General features: G+C 58.5%; 1 protein-coding gene across 1 annotated transcript; it reads right to left on the bottom strand.

Annotated features, from left to right (window-relative positions):
- Positions 1–5,912: 5,912 nt before the first annotated feature.
- LOC127567178 (forkhead box protein P3-like) lies at positions 5,913–22,009 on the bottom strand. Its single transcript, XM_052009875.1, has 12 exons — positions 21,707–22,009; positions 16,250–16,386; positions 15,221–15,338; positions 14,636–14,837; positions 14,119–14,211; positions 13,547–13,634; positions 11,959–12,042; positions 11,045–11,141; positions 10,112–10,188; positions 9,067–9,168; positions 8,617–8,738; positions 5,913–6,074 (listed from the first exon to the last, which is right to left on the bottom strand). The coding sequence occupies exons 1-12, from the start codon at positions 21,804–21,806 to the stop codon at positions 6,032–6,034; spliced, it is 1,263 nt and encodes a 420-aa protein (XP_051865835.1). The 5' UTR covers positions 21,807–22,009; the 3' UTR covers positions 5,913–6,031.
- Between the last annotated feature and the right edge of the window lie 463 nt (positions 22,010–22,472).

Below are 22,472 nucleotides of genomic sequence, written 5' to 3'. Positions count from 1 at the left end.
AGATGAGGGGGATATTCCTTCACCCAGGGGACAGTGAATCCTTGGAATTCCCTGTCCCAAGGGGCCGTGGAGGCTCAGTTGTGTTCTTTTGAAATGGGGATGAATATCCTTGCAACGTAGGAGTGACCTTATAGAAGTGTATAAATACATGACGGGTATGGAGAGAGTGAATGCACTCAGCTGGAGCGGTTGGAAGTCTTCCGGCACTGGTGTTACTGGATGAGGCGTTTGGACTGTGAACAGCTTGGGACCAGATAAATTGTGCTGTGGCGGCAAGGGGCTTAAAGGTTGCCCCCTGCTCCTCATGTCAGAGTCTCAAGGGGCTGAATGGCATCCTCCTGTTCCTGGGTAACAGCCTGAGGCGCTGAATGGCCTCCCTCTGTTACTGTGTAACATTTGAGGGGCTGAATGGCCTGCTTCTGTCCCTCCACTGGTGGTGGACATTGAGGCCCCCACCCAGAGGACATTCTGCACCCCCATTGCTCTCAATGCTGCTCCCACGGGTGGTTCAACATGTAGGTGGGGGTCAGGAGGAGTGTCGCTGCCCTGCCCTGGAGGGGAGGCCACACCTGGAGTACTGCCCCCAGTTCTGGTCTCCTGACCTGAGACACCACATAGGAGTGCGAGAAGTGGGGGCCATCGAAAGAAATGCGTGTCGGGACCCAGTTCTTCCAGGTAGTGGGGGGCAGGAGTCTTGGTGCAAGAAGTGGGGCCATCGAAAGAAATGCGTGTCGGGACCCAGTTCTTCTCCAGGTATTTCCAGACGATAGAAGAGGCACAGCTGCCGATTGTTAGGTGATAATTCAATGGAAAGTGAGCCAATTGGCAACAACCAATAAAAAGAAGGTAGGGTCAAGTGGAGCGGTCGTTGTTGGAGGGGACTGGCGTTAGAGTGGGGAGCTGAGGCTTTGGCTCAAGGGGCTTCGGCGAGAAGAGGCTAAGGTCAGCTTCTGTTAAATTTAGTTCTTTCTTTGTCTCTTAGTGCCCAGCTAAAGTATTGACAATGGCTCCAGGGTCAGTGGTGTGTTCCTCCTGCCAGATGTGGGAGTTCTGGGAGACCTCCAGTCTCCCTGATAGCTCCAGCTGCGGAAGGTGCATCCAGCTGCAGCTCCTTACATTGTTAGGGAACTGGACATGCAGCTGGACGACCTTCGGCTCCTACAGGAGGATGAGGAGGTGATGGATAAAAGGGAGGTGGTCACAGGAGGCAGGTAGTTGGGCGACTGTCGAGAGGGGAAGGGAATAAGCAGGTTGTGCAGAGTACCTCTGTGGCTGTTCCCCTCAATAACAGGTATACCACATTGGGTACTGTTAGGGGGGACGACCTACCAGGCGAAAGCTGCAGTGACCAGGTCTCTGGCAGTGAGCCTGGTTGTGTGGCGCCGAAGGGAAGGGGGGGAGAAGAGGAGAGCAGTAGTGATATTCAATAGTAAGGGGGGCAGACAGGAGATTCTGTGGACGTGAAAGAGACTCCCAGATGGTACGTTACCTTCCGGGTGCCAGGGTCAGGGACATCTTGGATCGGGTCCACTGCATTCTGAAGGGGGAGGACAAACAGCCAGAGGTCGTGGCACATATTGGTACCTATGACATAGTTAGGAAAGGAAGTGAGGTCCTGAAGAGGGAATATAGGGAGCCAGGTAGGAAGCTGAAAAGCAGGACCTCAAAGGTAGTAATCTCTGGATTACTGCCTGTGCCACGTGCCAGTGAGGGTAACAATAGGCTAATTTGGCAGATGAATGTGTGGCTGAGAAATTGGTGCAGGGGGCAGGTTTTCAGATCTGTTGATCATTGGGATCTCTTCTGGGAGGATATAACCTGTACAAAAGGGACAGGTTACACCTGAACTGGAGGGGGACCAATATTCTTGCAGGCAGATTTGCTCGAGTTGTTGTGGAGAGTTTAAACTAGTTTCGCAGGGAGATGGGAACCTGAGTGATAGGTCAGAGGATGGGGCAGTTGGTGTACAGGTTGATGCAGCGTGTAGAGAGACTGTGAGGAAGGAGAGGCAGTTGAAAGGGCAAAATTGCAGTCAGTTGGAAGGGCTGAGGTGTGTCTGCTTTAATGCGAGAAGTATCAGGAACAAGGCTGATGAACTTAGAGCATGGGTAAGTACATGGAACTACGACGTGGTGGCCATTACAGAGACTTGGCTGTCACAAGGGCAGGAATGGCTGCTGGATATTCTGGGGTTTATATGTTTCAAAAGGGACAGGGACGGAGGTAAAAGAGGTGGGGGAGTAGCTTTGCTGATCAGGGACAGTATCACAGCTGTAGAAAGGGAGGACGTCCTGGAGGGATCATCTACTGGGTCAGTGTGGGTGGAAGTCAGAAACGGGAAGGGAGCGATCACTCTATTGGGAGTATTCTACAGACCACCCAATAGCAGCAGAGACACTGAGGAGCAGATCGGGAGGCAGATTTTGGAGAGGTGCAAAAATAACAGGGTTGTTGTCATGGGTGATTTCAACTTCCCTAATATTGATTGGCACCCCCTTAGTGTAAAAGGTTTGGATGGGGCAAAGTTTGTTTGGTGTGTCCAGGAAGGATTCCTGACACAGTATGTGGACAGGTCATCTGGACGAGAGGCCATTCTGGACCTGATACTAGGCAATGAACCTGGTCAGGTGTCAGATCTCTCGGTGGGTGAGCATTTCAGAGACAGTGACCGCAACTCCCTAACGTTTACCCTTACCTTGGAAAGGGATAGGAGCAGACAGTATGAGAAAGTATTTAATTGGGGAGAGAGGGAATTATGATGCTATTAGGCAGGAACTTGGGAGTGTGAATTGGGAGCAGATGTACTCAGTGAAATGCACAATGGAAATGTGGAGGTTGTTTAGAGATCACTTGCAGGGGGTTCTGGATAGGTTTGTCCCATTGAGGCAGGAAAAGGATAGTAGGGTGAAGGAACTGTGGTTGACAGGAGCTGTGGAATATCTAGTGAAGAGGAAGGCAGAAGCTTACTTAAGATTTAGGAAGCAAGGATCAGACAGGGCTCTAGAAAATTATAAGGTAGCCAGGAAGGAACTTAAGAATGGACTTAGGAGAGCTAGAAGGAGCCATGAGAAGGCGTTGGCGAGTAGGATTAAGGAAAACCCCAAGGCGTTCTACACGTATTTGAAGAACGGGAGGATGACTAGAGTGAGGGTAGGACCAATTAGGGATAGAGGAGGAAACATGTGCCTGGAGTTGGAGGAGGTAGGGGAGGTCCTTAATGAATACTTTGCTTCAGTATTCACCAGTGAGAGAGCCCTTGACGTTTGTGAGGACAGCGTAAAACAGGCTGATAAGCTAGAACATGTCGATGTTAAGAAGGAGGATGTGCTGGAACTTTTGAAAAAACATCAGGATAAATAAGTCCCCGGGGTCGGACGGGATATATCCCAGGATATGTTGGGAAGTGAGGGAAGAAATTTCTGAGCCCTTGGCAATGATCTTTGCATCCTCACTGGCCACAGGAGTAGTACCGGATGATTGGAGGGTGGCAAATATTCCTTTGTTCAGGAAAGGGAGTAGGGACAAACCTGGGAATTATAGACCAGTGAGTCTTACTTCAGTGGTGGGCAAATTATTGGAAAAGAGGTCTTAGGGACAGGATTTATGGGCATTTGGAGAAGCATAGACTGATTAGGGACAGTCAGTGTGGCTTTGTGAGGGGCAGGTCATGTCTCACGAGCCTGGTTGAATTCTTTGAGGATCTGACAAAGCACATTGATGAAGGTAGAGCACTGGATGTGGTGTACATGGATTTTAGGAAGGCATTTGATAAGGTTCCTCATAGAAGGCTCATTCAGAAGGTCCAGAGGCATAGGATCCAGGGTAACTTGGCTGTGTGGATTCAGAATTAGCTCGCCCATAGAAGACAGAGGGTGGTTGTAGATGGAACCCTGCTCTTTGTGATTTTTATAGATGACTTGGATGAGGATGTGGAGGGATGGGTTAGTAAGTTTGCAGATGACTTGAAGATTGGTGGTGTTGTGGATAGTGTAGAAGGTTGCTGTAGGTTACAACAGGACATTGACAGGATGCAGAGCTGGGCTGAGAAGTGGCAGATGGAGTTCAACCCAGAAAAGTGTGAAGTAATCCACTTTGGGAGATGGAATTTGAAGGCAGAATACAAGGTTAATGGCGGAACTCTTAGCAGTGTGGAGGAACAGAGGGATCTTGGGGTCCACGTCCATAGATCCCTCAAGGTTGCCGCGCAGGTTGATAGGGTGGTTAAGAAGGTGTATAGTATGTTGCCCTTCATTAGTCGGGTATTGAGTTCAAAAGCTGTGAGGTAATGTTGCAGCTCTATAGAACTCTGGTCAGACCACACTTGGAGTATTGTGTTCCGTTCTGGTCGCCTCATTATAGGAAGAATGTAGAAGCTTTAGAGAGGGTGCAGAGGAGATTTACCAGGATGCTGCCTGGATTGGAGAGCATATTTTATGAGGATAGGTTGAGTGAGCTAGGGCTTTTCTCTTTGAAGAGGAGGAGGATGAGAGGTGACTTGATAGAGGTGTACAAGATGATAAGAGGCATAGATCGAGTGGACAGTCAGAGACTTTTTCCCAGGGTGACAATGGCTAACACGAGGGGACATAATTTTAAGGTGATTGCAGGAAGGTATAAGGGGGACGTCAGGGGTAAGTTTTTTTTTACACAGAGAGTGGTGGGTGTGTGGAACGCACTGCCAGGGGTGGGGGTAGAGGCAGATACATTAGGGACATTTAAGAGACTCTTAGATAGGCACATGGATGATAGAGCAATGGAGGGCTATGTGGGAGGGAAGGGTTAGATTGATCTTAGAGCAGGTTAAAACGTTGGGTCATGGGCCGAAGGGCCTGTACTGTGCTGTAATGTTCTGTAGTGCCTTTGGAGACCATCCAGTGGAGATTCTTCACCAGGCTTATCCCGGGGATAAGAGTGTTGACCTGTCTGGAGAGTCTGGGCAAGTTGGGTCTGTGTTCTGAAAACATTGGGCTTGACAGGGCAGATGTTTCATTAGTGGGAGGGTCTCAAACAATTGGGCATCATTTCAAGACACAGGGCCGGTCACTTAAAACTGTCGAGATGTCTCCTCTCAGAGGGGGGGTGAATCTCTGGAATTCTCTGCTCCCGAGGGTAGTGGAGCTGGATCATGAGGTTACATTTAAGGTGGAGATAGATAAATATGTGCGAGATTGGTTGAAAGGATGTGGAGACTTCGGACAGGGTCCAGGAGAGGGTCACCGGGATGCTGCCTGGATTAGAGGGCATGGGCTATAACGAGAGGTTGGACAGACTTGGGTTGTTTTCTCTGGAGCGGCGGGGGCTGAGGGGAGACCTCGCAGAGGTTTATAAGATTATGAGAGGCACAGATAGAGTAGACAGCCGGTATCTTTCTCCCCAGGGTGGAAATGTCTCATACCAGAGGGCGTGCATTTAAGGTGAGAGGGGGTAAGTTCAAAGGAGATGTGTGGGGCAGCTTTGCGGTGGGTGCGGAATGTGCTGCCAGGGTGGGGGTGGAGGCAGATACTATAGAGGGGTTTAAGAAGCTCTTAGATGTGCAGGGAATGGAGGGGTATGGACACTGTGCAGGCAGAGGGGATTCGTTTAGTTAGGCGTTTTATTACCAGTTTAATTAGCTCGGCACAACATGGTGGGCCGAAGGGGCCGTTCCCGTGCTGGACTGTCCTGTGTTCTAACGAGGAACCGAGGGAACTGGCACAGGAGAGGAGTTGAGGCCAGTGTAGATCAACCACAGGCCTGAGTGGCTGAGTGGCCCACCCCTGCTGCTGTTTCCTTGTGTTCCCTGTCCATGGACGGTGCCTCACCAGATGTGCTTTAGGGGAGGAGGGGGCCGACCCACGTGCGATTGGGTTCTGGCCGACAGAGGTGTGCTTGCAGATTAACACGCAGCCAAGTGCTGACAGCTGGCGGTTTATTTGTTGCAACTGCTGGCTCCGGTACAGCACTGACCGGCGCGAGTTCAGTTCAGGGGCCACAGCGACGGTCATTCTCCTCTCCTCTCCTCCCTCGCTCCAGCCCCCTCCTCCAGCGACGCTCACCTCTGGTCCGCCTGCTGGCTCCATCGCGTCTCCGGGCCCCTGATGGAGATCAACGGCAGTGGGTGTGCCCCCGGTCAGGAGAGACTGCCACTTCTCTCCGCCCCCCCCCCCCCCCAAAGTCCCTCCCGCCGTCCGCAGCGCGTGTCCTGGCTGCGATGGGACAATCTCCGTTTGTCTGGGTGAGCGTGGCTCCAATGAAGCTCGACCCCACCCAAGACAAAGCAGCCCACTTGATCGGAACCCCATCCACCCCCCAGCCGCTCCCTCCCTCCACCACTGGCCTACAGGTTGGATAAACAGCCCGTCCCCGCGCTGGGCATCCTGTAAGGTTTCGGGAATCGAAGGGTCCCATTGAACGGGGTATCAGGCTCAAGGGGCCGAGTGGCCTCCTGATGTTGCAGGAGGCACGGCGGAGCCTATGCAGCTCAAAGCGGGCAGGGTGTTTCCTCGCACAGACCAGCCTCGTGTTAGAGCAGCAGGAACCCAACTGGGTCAAGCAGCATCTGTGGAGGCAAAGTGGTGGCTGACATTCCGGGACTGAGAGTGCGGAGGGAATGTGGTCAGTGTGTAGAAGTGAGGGGAAGAGGCTCAGGCTGGTTGGTGACGGGTAGAACCAGCTGAGGGTGGGGGGAAAGGTTAGGCAGGGGGAAGCGGGTGGGGAAGGGTCAGGCTGATGGGACCGGATGGGGAAGGGTCAGGCTGACGGGACTGGGTGGGGAAGGGGAAGAGTTGGGACAGTCCGGTAGGTGAAGGGTGGAACCAGATAAGGAAGGGACGATGGGCAGGGGAGAGGGTGGGGATAGCATAGGTGACAGCTCGGGGAGCTGACGTACCTGGTCAGGCACCAAGCTCCCTGGCTATGGGCCTGCTCAGGATCACGCCCCATGTGTTCCCCATTCACTGCTCGGCTCAGCTCCCCACCTGCCCGGGGAGTGCGGCTCTGATGGCTCTCGAGAGGCTCGACACCGTCCAGGACACTGCAGCCTGCTTGGTCCTCACCCCCTCCACCCCACGTAACTCCCTCTGTATCCACCCCAGGGACACGGTGGCTGCAGTGTGCACCATCCACTGTAGTTGTTTGCCCGGGCTACTCCCAGACCTGTCACCTTTCGCACCAAGGACAAAGGCAGCCAGGCACAGGGGAGCTTTGTACACCTTCCTGCGCAGTGGCGCAGCTGGTAGGTGACGCACATGGTCACCGGCACCAACTGCCTGCCCCAGAGACCCGGGTTCTATCCCGACCTCCGCCGCTGTCTGTGTGTGTGTGTGGAGTCGGCACGTTCTCCCTGTGACCGCCTCGGTTCCCCCCGGGTGCTCTGGTTCCCTCCCACGTCCCGGTCAGGTACGTCGGTAGGTTAATCGGCCGCTGTAAATGGCCCCTGGTTGGTAGAATCCTGGAGGAGTTGATGGGAATACAGGGAGGTTAATGCAAAGGGGGGCTTGATGGTTGGCGGGGACTCGAGCTTGTGTCTTTATTCTTTGATTCTAAGACTTGCCCTTATGAGTCGAGTCGGGAGGTTATGTGGCAGCTTTATAAACCTCCGGTCAGGCCACATCTGGAGTATTGCATTCAATTCTGTTCGCCACATTATAGGAAGGGTGTGGAGGGGTTTTGGAGAGGGTTCAGGAGCAGTTCACCAGGATGCTGTCTGGATGAGAGGGCATGAGCTTTAAGGAGAGGTCGGACAAACTTGGGTTGTTCTCTGGAGTGGCGGAGGCTGAGGGGAGACCTGATAGAGGTTTATAAGATTATGAGAGGCATCGATAGGGTAGATAGCCGGTATCTTTCTCCCCCATGGTCAAAATGTCCAGTACTAGAGGGCATGCATTGAAGGTGAGAGGGGGTAAGTCCAAAGGAGATGTGCAGGGCAGATTGTTTTACACAGAGCATAGGTTCCTGGAATGTGCTGCCAGGGGTGGGGGTGGAGGCAGATACGATGGAGGGGTTTAAGAGGCTCTTAGACAGACACGTGAATGTGCAGGGAATTGGGGGATAGGGACATTGTGCAGGCAGAGGAGATTAGTTTAGTTGGGCATTTAACTACTAGTTTATTTGGTTTGGCACAACAGAAGGGCCTGTGCCTGTGTACACTGTTGTGTGAAAGGATTGTCCTTGCCTGTGGCGAGGGAGGTTGGAGTGCAGGAGTGATCAGCCTTGCTGCAATTGTCCAGGGCATTGGAGGGACGTCACCGGGAGCTCTGTGTGCCGTTCTGGTCCCTGTATCTCCAGAAGGATGCCCTGGGCTTTGGGCGGTGCGGTGCACGTTCAGGGGAGATGAGGGGTGTCCAGTGAGGACATTGGGTGAGACGGGACACCAGATTGGGAAAGGGGCTGGAATCCATGAGACCGCTTCCCCAGGCCAGAGGCTCTGGGACCGAAGGACGTGCCAGGAAGAGAGGCCGGACATTTGGAACCGAGCTGGGGAGGAATTTCTTCGCCGGGATTCTCTCAGAGGCTGGCTGGGTTGACGAGGTTTGGAAGTGGATTTTGCCACGCGCTTGCCCCCGCACTCCTGACGTTATCCACCACCCTCCCCCAGAGCTGAGGGACGGCAAGGGGTGGGCACACCCCAGGCCCTACCTGCTGGCCCGACGTCCCTGCCGTCTCTGGTACTCCAGCTCATCCACCGTCCACACTGCCCCCTTCACGTCCTCCAGCCGCACAAAGCACTTGTGCAGGCTCAGGTTGTGGCGCACGGCGTTCTGTGGAGCGGAGGGAGCAGGGTCAGGGCAACCTGGGGCACCCAGCGCACCGGCACTGTCCTCGTGTCCCACCCCACCCCACCTCACCCATGCATTGTCCATTCCCCCTCCCTCCCATCTCACCGCCCCTTCCCTCCCACCCCCACCCAATCCGACTCACCAGGCCCCCCCACCCCACACCAGGCTCCGATCCCACTCCACTCCCTCGTCCCCCCCATACACCGGCCTGTGACTCCCCCACCCCCACCCTGGCCTGTGACGCCCCCCACACACCCCAGCCTGTGAACCCCCCCCCACACACACGCACACACACACCAGGCACCCTCACCTTCCAGGTGGCGGTGTTGTATCGGAAGTAGGCAAAGCGTCGAGTGAACCAGCGGTAGATGTCGTTCAGCGCAAGCTGGCGACTCGGGGACTCCAGGATGGCCTGTGGAGTGGGGAGACAGTGACAGCGCAGGACCTCGTCTCAGTGACCGTGCTCCGCCAGCTGAATGTAAACCCAAACCCGGGAGAGACAGGACAGAGAGTGCGTCGGTGTCACAGTGAGGGGCGCGGAGTGTGTCGGTGTCACGGGGAGGTATGTGTCGGTGTCACTGTGAGGGGCGCGGAGTGTGTCGGTGTCACAGTGAGGGGTGCGGAGTGTGTTGGTGTCACGAGGAGGTATGTGTCGGTGTCACGGGGAGGTATGTGTCGGTGTCACAGTGAGGGGTGCGGAGTGTGTCGGTGTCAAGAGGAGGTATGTGTCGGTGTCACGGGGAGGTATGTGTCGGTGTCACAGTGAGGGGTGTGGAGTGTGTCGGTGTCACATTGAGGGGCATGTCAGTGTCACAGTGAGGGGCGCGGAGTGTGTCGGTGTCACGGGGAGGGGTGTGTCGGTTTCACAGTGAGGGGCATGTCGGTGTCACAGTGAGGGGCGCAGGGTGTGTCAGTGTCATGGTGAGAGGTGTGTCAGCGTCACAGTGAGGGGCGCGGAGTGTGTCGGTGTCACGGGGAGGGGTGTGTCGGTTTCACAGTGAGGGGCATGTCGGTGTCACAGTGAGGGGCGCAGGGTGTGTCAGTGTCATGGTGAGAGGTGTGTCAGCGTCACGGTGAGGGGCGTGGGGTGTGTCGGTGTCACGGTGAGGGGCGTGGGGTGTGTCGGTGTCACAGTGAGGAGTGCAGGGTGTGTCGGTGTCACAGTGAGGGGTGTGTCGGCGTCATGGTGAGGGGTGTGGGGTGTCTTGGTGTCACAGTGAGGAGTGCAGGGTGTGTCGGCGTCACGGTGAGGGGCGTGGGGTGTGTTGGTGTGTTACAGTTAGTGGGGTGTACAAGCAGATATTATCTGCTCTAATTATTAACGACACAGCAAGATTTTTCCAGAAATAACTCACCCATCGGATAAGTGCGGCATAAGTTAGTGGCGGCCGGATATTGCAAACCTTGTAGTACTCCAGGGAGGCATTTGTTCCTGGAAAAATGTTCAACACGGCAGCTTCAGTGGGAGATGAATCCAGTGACGGTGAAGTGTGGTACATGTGGAATCCCCACAACATGATTCATGTTACAACACCTCTTTCTCTCTGAAGCTTGTTACAGTAACAGCCCTTCACACAGAAACACCTTCCAGCGAATCCCTCACACTAGAGCATGTTACAGTGAACCCCCGGCACACCGGGGGTCTGTGACGGTGAAACCCCGGCACACTGGGGTCTGTGACGGTGAACGCTCGGCACACTGGGGTGCGTCGCGGTGAACGCCCGGCACACTGGGGTGCGTCGCGGTGAAACCCCGGCACACTGGGGCCTGTGACGGTGAAACCCCGGCACACTGGGGCCTGTGACGGTGAAACCCCGGCACACTGGGGTGTGTGTCGCGGTGAAACCCCGGCACACTGGGGTGTGTCGCGGTGAAACCCCGGCACACTGGGGTCTGTGACGGTGAAACCCCAGCGCGCTGGGGTGCGTCGCGGTGAACGCCCGGCACACTGGGGTGCGTCGTGGTGAACGCCCGGCACACTGGGGTGCGTCGGGGTGAAACCCCGGCACACTGGGGTGCGTCGCGGTGAAACCCCGGCACACTGGGGTCTGTGACGGTGAAACCCCGGCGCACTGGGGTGTGTTGCGGTGAACGCCCGGCACACTGGGGTGCGTCGCGGTGAAACCCCGGCACACTGGGGTCTGACGGTGAAACCCCGGCACACCGGGGTGTGTTGCCGTGAAACCCCGGCACACTGGGATGCGTCACTGTGAACCCCCACAACATGTTACAATGACACCCCTTTCACAATGAAGCAGGTGAGACCCGTTCAGACAAATTCCTGTTACCTGTGAGTTGCCTTGCACTGCCCTTGTCCCAATGTTGACTTTCACTGGGGTCCACTGTCACCACAGGAAGCGCACTAACCCTCAACCAATCGGAGACCTGCAGGTTGCGGAGAGATACAGTGAGGGGGATGGGGAGTGTCGGTGTCACAGTGAGGGGCGCGGGGAGTGTCGGTGTCACAGTGAGGGGGATGGGGTGTGTCGGTGTCACAGTGAGGGGTGCGGGGCGTGTCGGTGTCACAATGAGGGGTGCGGGGAGTGTCGGTGTCACGGTGAGGGGCGCGGGGAGTGTCGGTGTCACGGTGAGGGGAGTGTCGGTGTCACGGTGAGGGGCGTGTCGGTGTCACGGTGAGGGACGTGTCGGTGTCACGGTGAGGGGCGCGGGGCGTGTCGGTGTCACGGTGAGGGGCGCGGGGAGTGTCGGTGTCACGGTGAGGGGCGCGGGGAGTGTCGGTGTCACGGTGAGGGGGGCGGGGAGTGTCGGTGTCACGGTGAGGGGGCGGGGCGTGTCAGTGTCACGGTGAGGGGCGCGGGGAGTGTCGGTGTCACGGTGAGGGGTGTGTCGGTGTCACAGTGAGGGGGGTGGGGTGTGTCGGTGTCACGGTGAGGGGTGCAGGGCGGGTCAGAGAGTCACACATCAGACCAGAGTGTGACAGGGCGGGGCTGGTCGGGGTCGGTTGGACTGGCGCGGGGTGGATTGGGTCGGGTCGGAGTGTCACGGCGCAGGGTGGGTCAGGTCGGAGTGTCACGGCGCGGGGTGGGTCAGACATGCGCAGTGTACCATTTATCCATGACCGCTCATCCCCCTGAGGATTGGGAAACCTCTGTGAGGGCTCCCCCAGCCGTCCATCCCTCCCCGGCCCTCCCTGCGGCCCTGGCACTGCCTGGGGATTTCCCTGTGCCCCGACCCCACTCACTGGGTTGCACCGTGGAGATTCCTTGGATGGTGTTGCCCTGAGCTGGGTCTGCATGGCCACCAAGCGCTCCCTCTCGAACAGCAGCTGTGGACGGGAAGGGAAGCCCAGATAAGTGTGAAGTGATACACCTCAGGAGACCGAATTTGAAGGCAGAATACAAGGTTAATGGCAGGACTCTTTGCAGTGTGGAGGAACAGAGGGATCTTAGGGTCCACGTCCATAGATCCCTAAAGCTTGCCACGCAGGTCAATAGGGTTGTTAAGAAGGTGTGTGGTGTGCTGGCCTTTCATTAGTTGGGGTATTGAGTTCAAGAGCCGTGAGGTAATGTTGCAGATCTATAGAACTCTGGTTAGACCACACTTGGAGTATTGTGTTCAGTTCTGGTCGCCTCATTATAGAAAGGATGTGGAAGCTTTAGAGAGGGTGCAGAGGAGATTTACCAGGACGCTGCCTGGATTGGAGAGCATGTCTTATGAGGATAGGTTGAGTGAGCTAGGGCTTTTCTCTTTGGAGAGGAGGAGGATTAGTGGTGACTTGATAGAGGCATACAAGGTGATAAGAGGCATGGGTCGAGTGGACAGTCAGAGACTTTTTCCCAGGGCGACAATGGCTAACACGAGGGGACATAATTTTAAGGTGATGGAGGAAGGTATAAGGGGGATGTCAGGAGTAAGTTTTTTTACACAGAGAGTGGCGGGTGTGTGGAACGCACTGCCGGCAGAGGTTGTGGGGGCAGATACATTAGGGACATTTAAGAGACCCTTAGATAGGCACGTGAATGATAGAGAAATGTGGGGCTATGTGGGAGGGAAGGGTTAGATCGATCTTAGAGCAGGATAAAATGTCGGCACAACATTCTGGGCCGAAGGGCCTGTACTGTGCTGTAGTGTTCTATGTAATGAGGCTCAGAGTCCAGCGCCCCCCCCTGAGCGGCTCAGCACTGGGGGCCGTCCCCAAGCGTTGTCACACTCCCCCACCCCCACGAGTGTTGCCACACTCCCCCAGCTGTGGACAAGTGCACAGCAGGATCCCACCTGGCACCAGGAAGGAGCTGATTTGGCCTGACTCGGGTGGATGCGTCCACCTCCCAGCTTCCCACATCATTCCCACAAGCCCCCACCCTCACCCCACTCCCCAGCCCCCCTCACCTGGGCTCTCCCATCACCCGCCGGCTTGTGCTCCTCCCCCTCCCCACACCCCTTTATTCTGGCTTCTCCCCCCTTTCCAGTCCTGATGAAGGGTCTCGACCCGAAACGTCGACCGTCCATCTCCCTCCACAGACGCTGCCCGACCCGCTGTTCCTCCAGCGCTGTGTCTTCACACCCCAGCCATCGTCCCACCGATACCACCTCTCTCTGTCTCCCCATCCTCAACACTGCCTCCCTGCCCTCCTACACTCCTCCCCTTCCATACCTTGCACCCCTCCCTCCCTCACAAACCCCTCTCACCCCCCACTCCCCTCCCTCACAAACCTCACCCTCTTCCCCCACTCCCCTCAGTCCCCATCGTCCTGCTCCACCACCTCTCCTCCCTCGCCCAGTCCCCTCCGCCTCTCCCTCCCTCCCTCCCTCTCCCCCAGCGCACGCACCTCACGCTGCAGCTGTTGCACCCTCTCCCTCTGGATCAGACACTGCGCCGTGCTCCTGTCTCCGAGACTGTGCACGTCGTCGAGGTGCCTGGCAGGAGAGCAAAGGCCAGGTGACATCAGTCCAGGGGCCCCAGTCGTTGCTTGGGGCAGGGGTGGAGGGTGGTGGGGGGCAGAGCGAGGAGAGAGTGAGGGATGGAGGGGGAGAGCACGGGGTGGGGGTCGAGGCCATGGGAGGGGTTAGGCTGAGTGGTTGGGGGTGGTGGGATGCAAGGAGAGGAGGGCAGAATTTGTGTGGGAGCACCCGACATCACACCCTGAGGGTCCCGCTGTCAACACACTGTCCCACCCAACGCACGCATTCCTGCCCCACCCCACCCACCCCACGCATCCTCACCCCCCTCTGTCCCCTGTCCCACCCCAGTCAGGCTCACTGCCCAGGGGATACGTCCCATCGGATCGGAGTGAGGCTCCCGGGTCATCCCCCGAGCGGTCACACTGAGGGTGGCCCCCCACCCCCCCACTCCAGGACAGCCTGGTCTGACTAGCGACTGAGAGGAAGGCAGGATGCTTACTTCAGGAAGAGCTCGTACTCCTTGAAGACGTGCTCGCACCCCGGCCACTTGCAGAAACCGTGGGCAAACAGTGGGTTCGGCAGGCTGGGCTCCCTGGGGAGAGGGACAGAAGGAGGAGCCGTTAACGGGCGAGGCAGCTTCAGTGTCCTCTCACATCAGCCCCGCCTGTGCCACAGTCCCCACGCGCCTCCCGCCTGTACCACAGTCCCGCACGCCTCCGCCTGTGCTGCGGCGCCCTCCGCCTGTACCACAGTCCCGCGTGCCCTCCGCCTGTACCACAGTCCCGCGCCCTCCGCCTGTACCACAGTCCCGCGCCCTCCGCCTGTACCACAGTCCCGCGCCCTCCGCCTGTACCACAGTCCCCCGCGCCCTCCGCCTGTGCTGCGGTCCCCTCCGCCTGTACCACAGTCCCATGCCTCCTTTGCCTGTGCCACAGCCCCCTCCACCTGTACCACAGTCCCTCGCGCCCTCCTGTATGGTGTTGCCCCAGGGCCCACCCCAGCTGCCGCCCACTCACCGGTCTCTGACGCTGTTCGGACTGGAACCGTCCCTGGGCACGGAGTTGCAGCAGAGAACGAGGGCGGGGGCCCGGGTGGGGGGCGCAGCCGTCGGCGAGGGGTGCAGGTCGCTGAGGAGAAGTCCCGCGGGGTAGGAGGCCGGGTCTGCAGTGAGGGGATCCACCTCCTGAGGAAACCACGCCGTACCCGGGAGGCCTTCTCCTGGGGTCACACACACACAGTCAGCAGTCAGAGTCGGGGGGACTGGGGGAGGGAGGGGAGACTGAGGGAGGGAGGGAAGGTGGAGAGGGGGGCAGAGGGACGGAGGGAAGGAGGTGAGGAGGGTGGGCGGAGGGAGGGAAGGTGGGGAGGAGGGAGAGAGGGGAGGGGGCAGAGGCAAGGAGGGAGAGAGGTGGTGAGGGGGTGGAGGGAGAGAGGTGGGAGACGGGAGGTGGTGGGGGGGAGGTGGGGAGGGGGTGGAGGGAGAGGGGAAGGAGCTAAGGGAAGGGGGAAGGTGTCACCAAGCTTCCCAGCCCACAGACACGGAGTGTGTGCAGCAGGAGGGCGGGCGGTGAGGGAGGGGCAGCCCCCTCCATCCTGCCTACCTTGGGGCATCAGGTGGTGGGTGAGGGCCAGCGGGGTGGTCTTCAGTACAAGCAGCCCCCGGGGCTGGAGGCAGCGCAGGGGGTTGCGGTGAGGGAGAGGGCCCGAAGCAGCCTGCTCCTGTGGAGGGAGGGAGAGAGAGGGAGGGGGGTGGTTAGAACCTGTGACTGTCCCCCTCACCCATTCCCCCCACCTGTGCTCCACCCGCGCTCCCTCCTCCCCTGTCGCTCTCCCTCCCGTCACCCGTCGCCCCCTTCAGCCCCTCACCCATCGCCCCCGTCACTCCCCTCACCCCATCGCCCCCTGCGCTCCCCCCTCCCCTCACCCGTCGCCCCGTCACCCCCTCACCCATCGCCCCCTGTGCTCCCTCCTCCCCTGTCGCTCCCCTTCCCTCACCCGTCACCCCCCCGCGCTCCCCCTCCCCTTCCCCTCACCCACCGCCCCCCCACGCTCCCCCTCCCCTCGCGTCATACCCCCATGCTCCCCCTCCCCCGCGCTCCCCCTCCCGCACCCCCTTGCGCACCCCCTCCCCTCACCCGTCACCCCCCCACCCGGCCTCCCACATGGCCCCCTCCCCTTCACCCATTCCCCCACCATCCCCTCACACACGACCCACCCTTCCTCACCCATCACCTCCCCCACAACCTGCCCCCACAACTCCACCCTTGCATTCCCCGCTGGGAGGAAGGGTGAGGGAGGGGTGAGGGGAAGGGAAGGGATGGGTTAGGGGAAGGGAAGGGAGGGGTGAGGAGAAATGAAGGTAGGTGTGAGGGAGGAGGATGGTGAGGGGGAAGGGGTAGGGAGAAGACGGGCGAGGTAAGAATGGGAGATGGGACAGGAAGGTAGGGGTGGGGGAGGAGGGAGGGAGCTGGGAGTGGGATGGTCACTCTGCCCCAGGGAAGGAGCGGTGTCTGGGTGTCCCCAAACCCAGGATCCCCCACCCCCCCCCCCCAACCCCCACCCCCGAGAATGCTGGTGGGGGGGTGGGAGTGGGAGGAAGTCACATCAGAAGAGCCAGGGTGCCCACCTACCTGTACCTGGGGGCGAGACAGCGCCGCCGTGCCATCTCCGAGGGTGTCGGGAAGGACCTGGCTGTCGGCCGACTGGCCCCGCTCCCCGGCTCCTGTCATCACGTCACCACCAGCCCGGGAGCCAGAGGCACTGCAAGCTGAGGAAGGCAGACCAGGTGAAGTGGCGCACGAGGCCCCTCCCCTCCCCACCCCACCCCAACACAGAGCACCAGCCTCACTGAATGCAACACAACGGCCATGCTGTATGCAGGCACCACCCCCACGCACTCTCCTGTTGTGTCTGTGTGTGCAGGTATGTAAGTGCATGTTCATGTACATCTGCCTGTGTGTATGCACGTTAGACTGACCACGTGTGTACATGTACGTGTCTGACTGACCATGTGTGTGTGTGTGTGTGTGTCTGACTGACCATGTATGTTTGCATGTGTTTTTATGCATGTATGTAAGTTTGTGTCTGCGTGTGTGTGTGTGGGCATTTGGCTGTGAGTGAATGTGTGTAACTGACAGAATACGTGTCAGTGTGTGTGTGTGTCAGTGTATCAGTGTGTGCGTCAGTGTATCTGTGTATGTGTGCGTCAGTGTGTCAGTGTGTGTGTGTCTGTATCTGTGTGTGTATCAGTGTGTGCGCGTCAGTGTATCTGTGTGTGTGTGTGTGTGTGTGTGTGTGTGTGTATAGTCCTCCTGCCTTTTGCTCCACCTTTGATCCCCTCACACAAGCGTGACGGCCCCGGACGAGATGATGGGACTCGCTCCCTGTCCAGAGAGCTGGGTACGTGGGGAGAGTGACTGACAGGTACACAGCCCCACGGCCCAGCAATGGAGCGAGATCTGCAGGACCATTAATTGTGCTCGAGCTGTTCCATCAGTGAAATCTCTGATTTTTTTTTTCCCTTCTCTGAAACCTGAACCATGTTCGAGAAGCTGCGATGGTATCTTCCCCGTGTAAACCACACGCTACAGCTTCATGCCTGGCATAGACAGTCACACCAGAGCAGGAGGGTGCCTTTCAGCCCCCCGACACTGGCTCCCAGCTCCCAGCTTGATCTCTCCACCTTCTCCCTCCGTTGACTTCAACCGAAATCCCCCACTGCCAGTGTCCCAAATCTCCCCTGCTCCCCAACTTCACTCCCGGACCCCTGGCTCTCGTCTTCAGACTGCCCTCTGTCCCGGGCACAGATGTCCCAGCCAGGGGCAGGAGTTTCTACCCCTTCCCGGTGCCACGAATATCCCAGGAACTGGTGTGCGTGTGAGAGAGATAGAGTGAGAGAGAGAGAGAGAGAGAGAGAGAGAATGTGTGGGTGTGAGAGAGTGTGAATGTGTGCCTGGACTTCAGCAAGGCCTTCAACAAGGTCCCGTATGGTAGGCTGGTCTGGAAGGTTGGTTTCTGTGGAATCCAGGGAGAGCTAGTGAGGTGGATTCAACATTGGCTCGGAGGTGGGAAGCAGAGGGTGGTGGTTGAAGGCTGTTTCTCAGAATGGAGGCTGGTGACTAGTGGTGTGCCGCAGGGGTGGGTGTTGGGGCCCTTGTTATTCGTTATTTATGTAAATGATTTGGATGCGAATGAACAGGCTTGATCAGTAAGTTTGTGGATGACACGGAATTAGGAGGTGTTGTTGATGGGGAAGGTTATCGTAGATTACAGGGGGATCTTGATCAGTTGGGGAAGTGGGCCGAGGAGTGGCAAATGGATTTCAGTCCAGAGAAGTGTGAGGTGATGCATTTTGGAAAGTCACACCAGAGTAGGACTTGTACTGTGAATGGTAGGGCACTGGGCAATGTAATGGAACAGAGGGACCTCGGAGTAAAAGTTCACAGTTCGTTGAAAGCGGCATCACAGGTAGGCAGGGTGGTGAGAAAGGCGTTTAGGTGTGTATCAGGGTTGATATATGTGTGTATGAGGGGTGTGTGTGTATGAGGGTGACTGTGCGTATGAGGGTGTGTATGAGTGTATGAGGGTGTGTGTATGGGTGTGTGTGTATTTGTGTGTGTATGAGGGGTGTGTGTGTGTATTGTGTGTGTGTATGAGAGGTGTGTGTGGGTATTGTGTGTGTGTGTGTATGAGAGGTGTGTGTGTGTATTGTGTGTGTGTATGAGAGGTGTGTGTGGGTATTGTGTGTGTGGGTATTGTGTGTGTGTGTATGAGGGGTGTGTGTATTGTGTGTGTGTATGAGAGGTATGTGTGGGTATTGTGTGTGTGTGTATGAGGGGTGTGTGTGTGTATTGTGTGTGTGTATGAGGGGTGTGTGTGTGTATTGTGTGTGTGTGTATGAGGGGTGTGTGTATTGTGTGTGTGTGTATTGTGTGTGTGTATGAAGGGTGTGTGTGTGTGAGAACATATGTGTCTACATGTGGATGTGAGGGATTGCTCACGCCTTGTACTCCTGATGTGCACCAGCCACCTGTTAACCCTTTCCTTCCTATTACAGCTCAGAGACGGAACCCACAGGGACACCACTCCCAGACCCTGAGCCCCTCTCCCTGCAGGGAAGGTGCTCCTCTCCCACCTCCCACCAGCACTGAAGGAGGAGCAGCCCCAGGGACCTGCCTGCTCCCAGGGACCGAGGGTCCGACCGGCGCGGAGAGCTGCAGGTACAGGACGTGTGGGTGGGTGAAGGGGGTTTCCGATGCAAGGCTGGTTTCCTGTTCTCTGACTGAAACTTCAGCAGCAACGGAACCAGTTCTGAAACCACTCCCAATCAGGCCTGTCCTGGGACCCCTCCCAAGCAGGCCCCCACCCTCACCCCCGGTGTCCCAACTTCGACACCCGATGCTCACTGAAACCCTCTACGGCCCCCGTCCCCTCCCTGTCTCTGTGACCCCCTCCCCATCTCTGTGGCCCCCTCTGGTCCCTACACCCCTCCCCATCTCTGTGACACCTTCCCCGTCCCTGTGACCCCTCCAGCCCCTGCACCCCTCCCTGTCTCTACCCCTCCGGTCCCTGCACTCCTCCTGTGCAGGCCCCCCACCCTCACCCTCCGTCCCACCTTCGACATGGGACACTCACTGAAACCCTGTCCGCCCCCCCCCCCGCACCCCTCCCCGTCTCCATAAACCCCCTGCTTCCCCTAAACCCCTCCCCGTCTCTGTGACCCCCTCTGGCCCACACACCCCTCCCCGTCTGTAAACCCCTCCCTCCCCTACACCCCTCCCCGTCTGTAAACCCCTTCCCCCCTACACCCCTCCCCTTCTCTGTAACCCCCTCCAGCCCCTACACCGCTCCCCATCTCTGTGACCCCCTCCGGCCCCTACACCCCTCCCTGTGTCTGTGACCCCCTCCGGCCCCTACACCCCTCCCCTTCTCTGTGACCCCCTCCGGCCCTTGCACCCCTCCCCGTCTCTGTAACCCGTGAATTGTTATTAAATGGAGAAATGCAGCAAGTTGAACTTCCCAGGAAAACGGGAAATTAGAAACACACAGAAACACCTGGATTTCACTACAGCAAAGATCAGACACAGAGTGAAGCTCCCTCGACACCGTCCCATCACACACTCCCGGGGTCAGACACAGGGTGAAGCTCCCTCCGCACCATCCCATCACACACTCCCGGGGTCAGACACAGAGTGAAGCTCCCTCTACACTGTCCCATCACACACTCCTGGGGTCAGACACAGGGTGAAGCTCCCTCCGCACCGTCCCATCACACACTCCCGGGGTCAGACACAGGGTGAAGCTCCCTCCACACCATCCCATCACACTTAGACACAGAGTGAAGCTCCCACTAATCTATCCTATGCAGCACACGAGGGGTTTAATTCTGAATTGAACAGTAAACGATAGATATTTTGGTTCCCAGCTGACAAGAGAAGTGGCTGACACCTACTGGAGCCGAGCAGGGCGATGGCTGATCCCATTGAGGCCAGGCTATCGTAGAAGGACCAACAAGAAGTCTGTGTGGACGGATGTTGTTGAGGTGAGTCTCCACTGGCTCGGGGGCTCGGGGGTGGCTGGGGTGTGGGGAGAGATGGAAACTGCCGCTGGCAAGGGAGTGGGTGTCATGTCGTGACTCCCTAGTGGGTGAGGTGGAGGGAGGTGGTTTCCACTGGGCTGTGAGGGAATGCCCCAGCCCTCTGGTTGCCAGCTGATCCACCAGGGTGGGCGGCACTCACAGACGCTCAGCGAGACGAGTTGCCGCTTTCCTTCAGGAGCAGAGACCTGCGAGACTGGTCTGCTCCCTGGGACTGTGGGGACCCCAAACACCCCAGGTGTCAGTCACACGCTGGGCAGAGGCACAGGCAGACTGCCCCATCCCCACTGCTTCCTCACCTCCCTCCCCACTCCCCAGAACCAGGGTGGGGACAATGTGGGTCAGACACAGAGTGAAGCCCCCTCCACACTGTCCCGTCACACACTCCTGGGGTCAGACACAGGGTGAAGCTCCCTCCACACTGTCCCATCACACACTCCCGGGGTCAGACACAGGGTGAAGCTCCCTCCGCACCGTCCCGTCACATGCCTCCTGGGCGTGTCCCAATTCCATATTTGATGGCGTGTGGCGATTGCCTGGTGCCTGGTGTTTCTTGACCATGCCTACGTGCAAGTGGCCTGTCCCTCTGGCGACAGAGGGAGGGGAGGGTGACCCGCTTCTCAACTGCCTGTCCCCTGCCCCCAAAATCTCCCCCCTCGCTCAAGCCACTCCAATGGCTGACGAGCTGAGCGGAGCTGTTCTGTCGGGAGGGCCACAGCCGGAGGGCTGGGGTGGGGACAGTGACATGCGCCTTCAGTGTGCCGGCCTTTGGTTCCCCCCCACCCTGGGGAGGAAGGGTGTCGGCAGTTCAGGTCCCCGCACCCTGCACAAAGCTGGCGGCCTGTCCTGGAACCGGGCACCACCGCCCTCATCCCGAGATCCTCCCCGTGGACCAGCGTTTCTCCTCCCCATCCCCAGCAGTTCCCCGTCAATCCTACGCCGGGCGCCCGAAGCAGACGTCTCCCCTCCTGAGCGGAGCCACAACGGGCCTGGAGACACAGATCAGTCACTGAAGGAACCCAGTGGCTCGGGCCGCGTCTGTAGGTGGGGAGGGGGAGCGGACCGTCGGCGTCTGAGGCACTGCCCCACCCGCTGAGTTCCTCGATGGGAAGCGGTCGCCGGGGGTGACAGAAAGGTGGGGGCGGGGGGTCCAAGGATGGGCCAGAAACCTCGGCGAGGGAAGGCCAACGTCCCCACCGGCTCCTGGCAATCTCCGGCCCCACGAGCGTTTGGGGGCTGGGGGGCAAGGTGGAGGGAAGGACCTCGAGTCCCCAGCAGGGAGGAGGGGGCGCCGCGCCCCACCCCACCCCCTGCCCCATCTGCCACCGCCCTGCCCCTTTGCCCGTGGCCTCACCCCTACATCGATCTCGTCAGCCACCTCAGAAAACCCCCCACGCCCCAGACGGGAGTGAGTCACCCTCCATCCCAGGGACCACCTCGTTGGCCCCTTGCCCCGGCCTCCCCCCTCCCCCCGGGACCGCCCGATACTCACGGCGTCGCTTGCCGCAGCTGGGGACGGGCCGGTGCGCGGCGTCCCTTAAGCCTGCTGAGGGATCTGGGCGGCACTCAGCTCTTGCACCCCCCCCACCCATCCCCCCCACCGCGCACGCGCACACACACAGGTCGACGCCCTGACTCGCGGAGACTTCTCGGAACACCGGGCATAGAGAGGGAGGTGGTTTCCCTCCCCTCGCACCCTCTCGCGTCAGATGGCCCAGGCCACGCCCCACCTCCCCGCGTCAGGGGAACGGCCAGAGACGTCATCCCTCTTGTTCCGTGACGCTCCGTGGTGAGGGGGGGGGTGGGGAGCCACAGAAAATCTTTCCGCTGGCGGTTCGAGGCGAACTTTACCCCTTCCCCGCCCCCCACCCCCCCCCCCCCCCCACCGCCGGGGATTTCCGCGCCATCCAGGAAACTCCCACCTCATCCGCCGCTGGGAAGTCCCGCACTGCCAGGAGGGCGTGCCGCACTCCTGAGATCCCTCCAGGAGCGGGAGTTGGTGTGGGGATGGGGGATCCCGTTTGCTCCTTCACCCTAAACCGTCAGAGCCCCTCCCCCCGATCAGGTCCTACCCTGCCCATTTACCCCTCTAAATGATACCCTGCCTCAGGTGCCCACGGTGGGAGAGAATCCCGTTGATGTCCAATGGACAAATTCCTCTCTTCCCCACCCCCCCTCTATCCTAAGTCCCCGTCCCAGGGCAGTGTTCCCTGATCCCAGACTTTGCCGCCCTCTCCCAATGGGACGTCCCGGTGGGA

The sequence above is a fragment of the Pristis pectinata genome, unplaced genomic scaffold (assembly GCF_009764475.1).
Source record: "Pristis pectinata isolate sPriPec2 unplaced genomic scaffold, sPriPec2.1.pri scaffold_166_arrow_ctg1, whole genome shotgun sequence".
NCBI classification, from domain to species: Eukaryota; Metazoa; Chordata; class Chondrichthyes; order Rhinopristiformes; family Pristidae; genus Pristis; species Pristis pectinata.
Note: the sequence above shows the minus strand (reverse complement) of the source record. Positions and strands in the feature narration are given on the sequence as shown.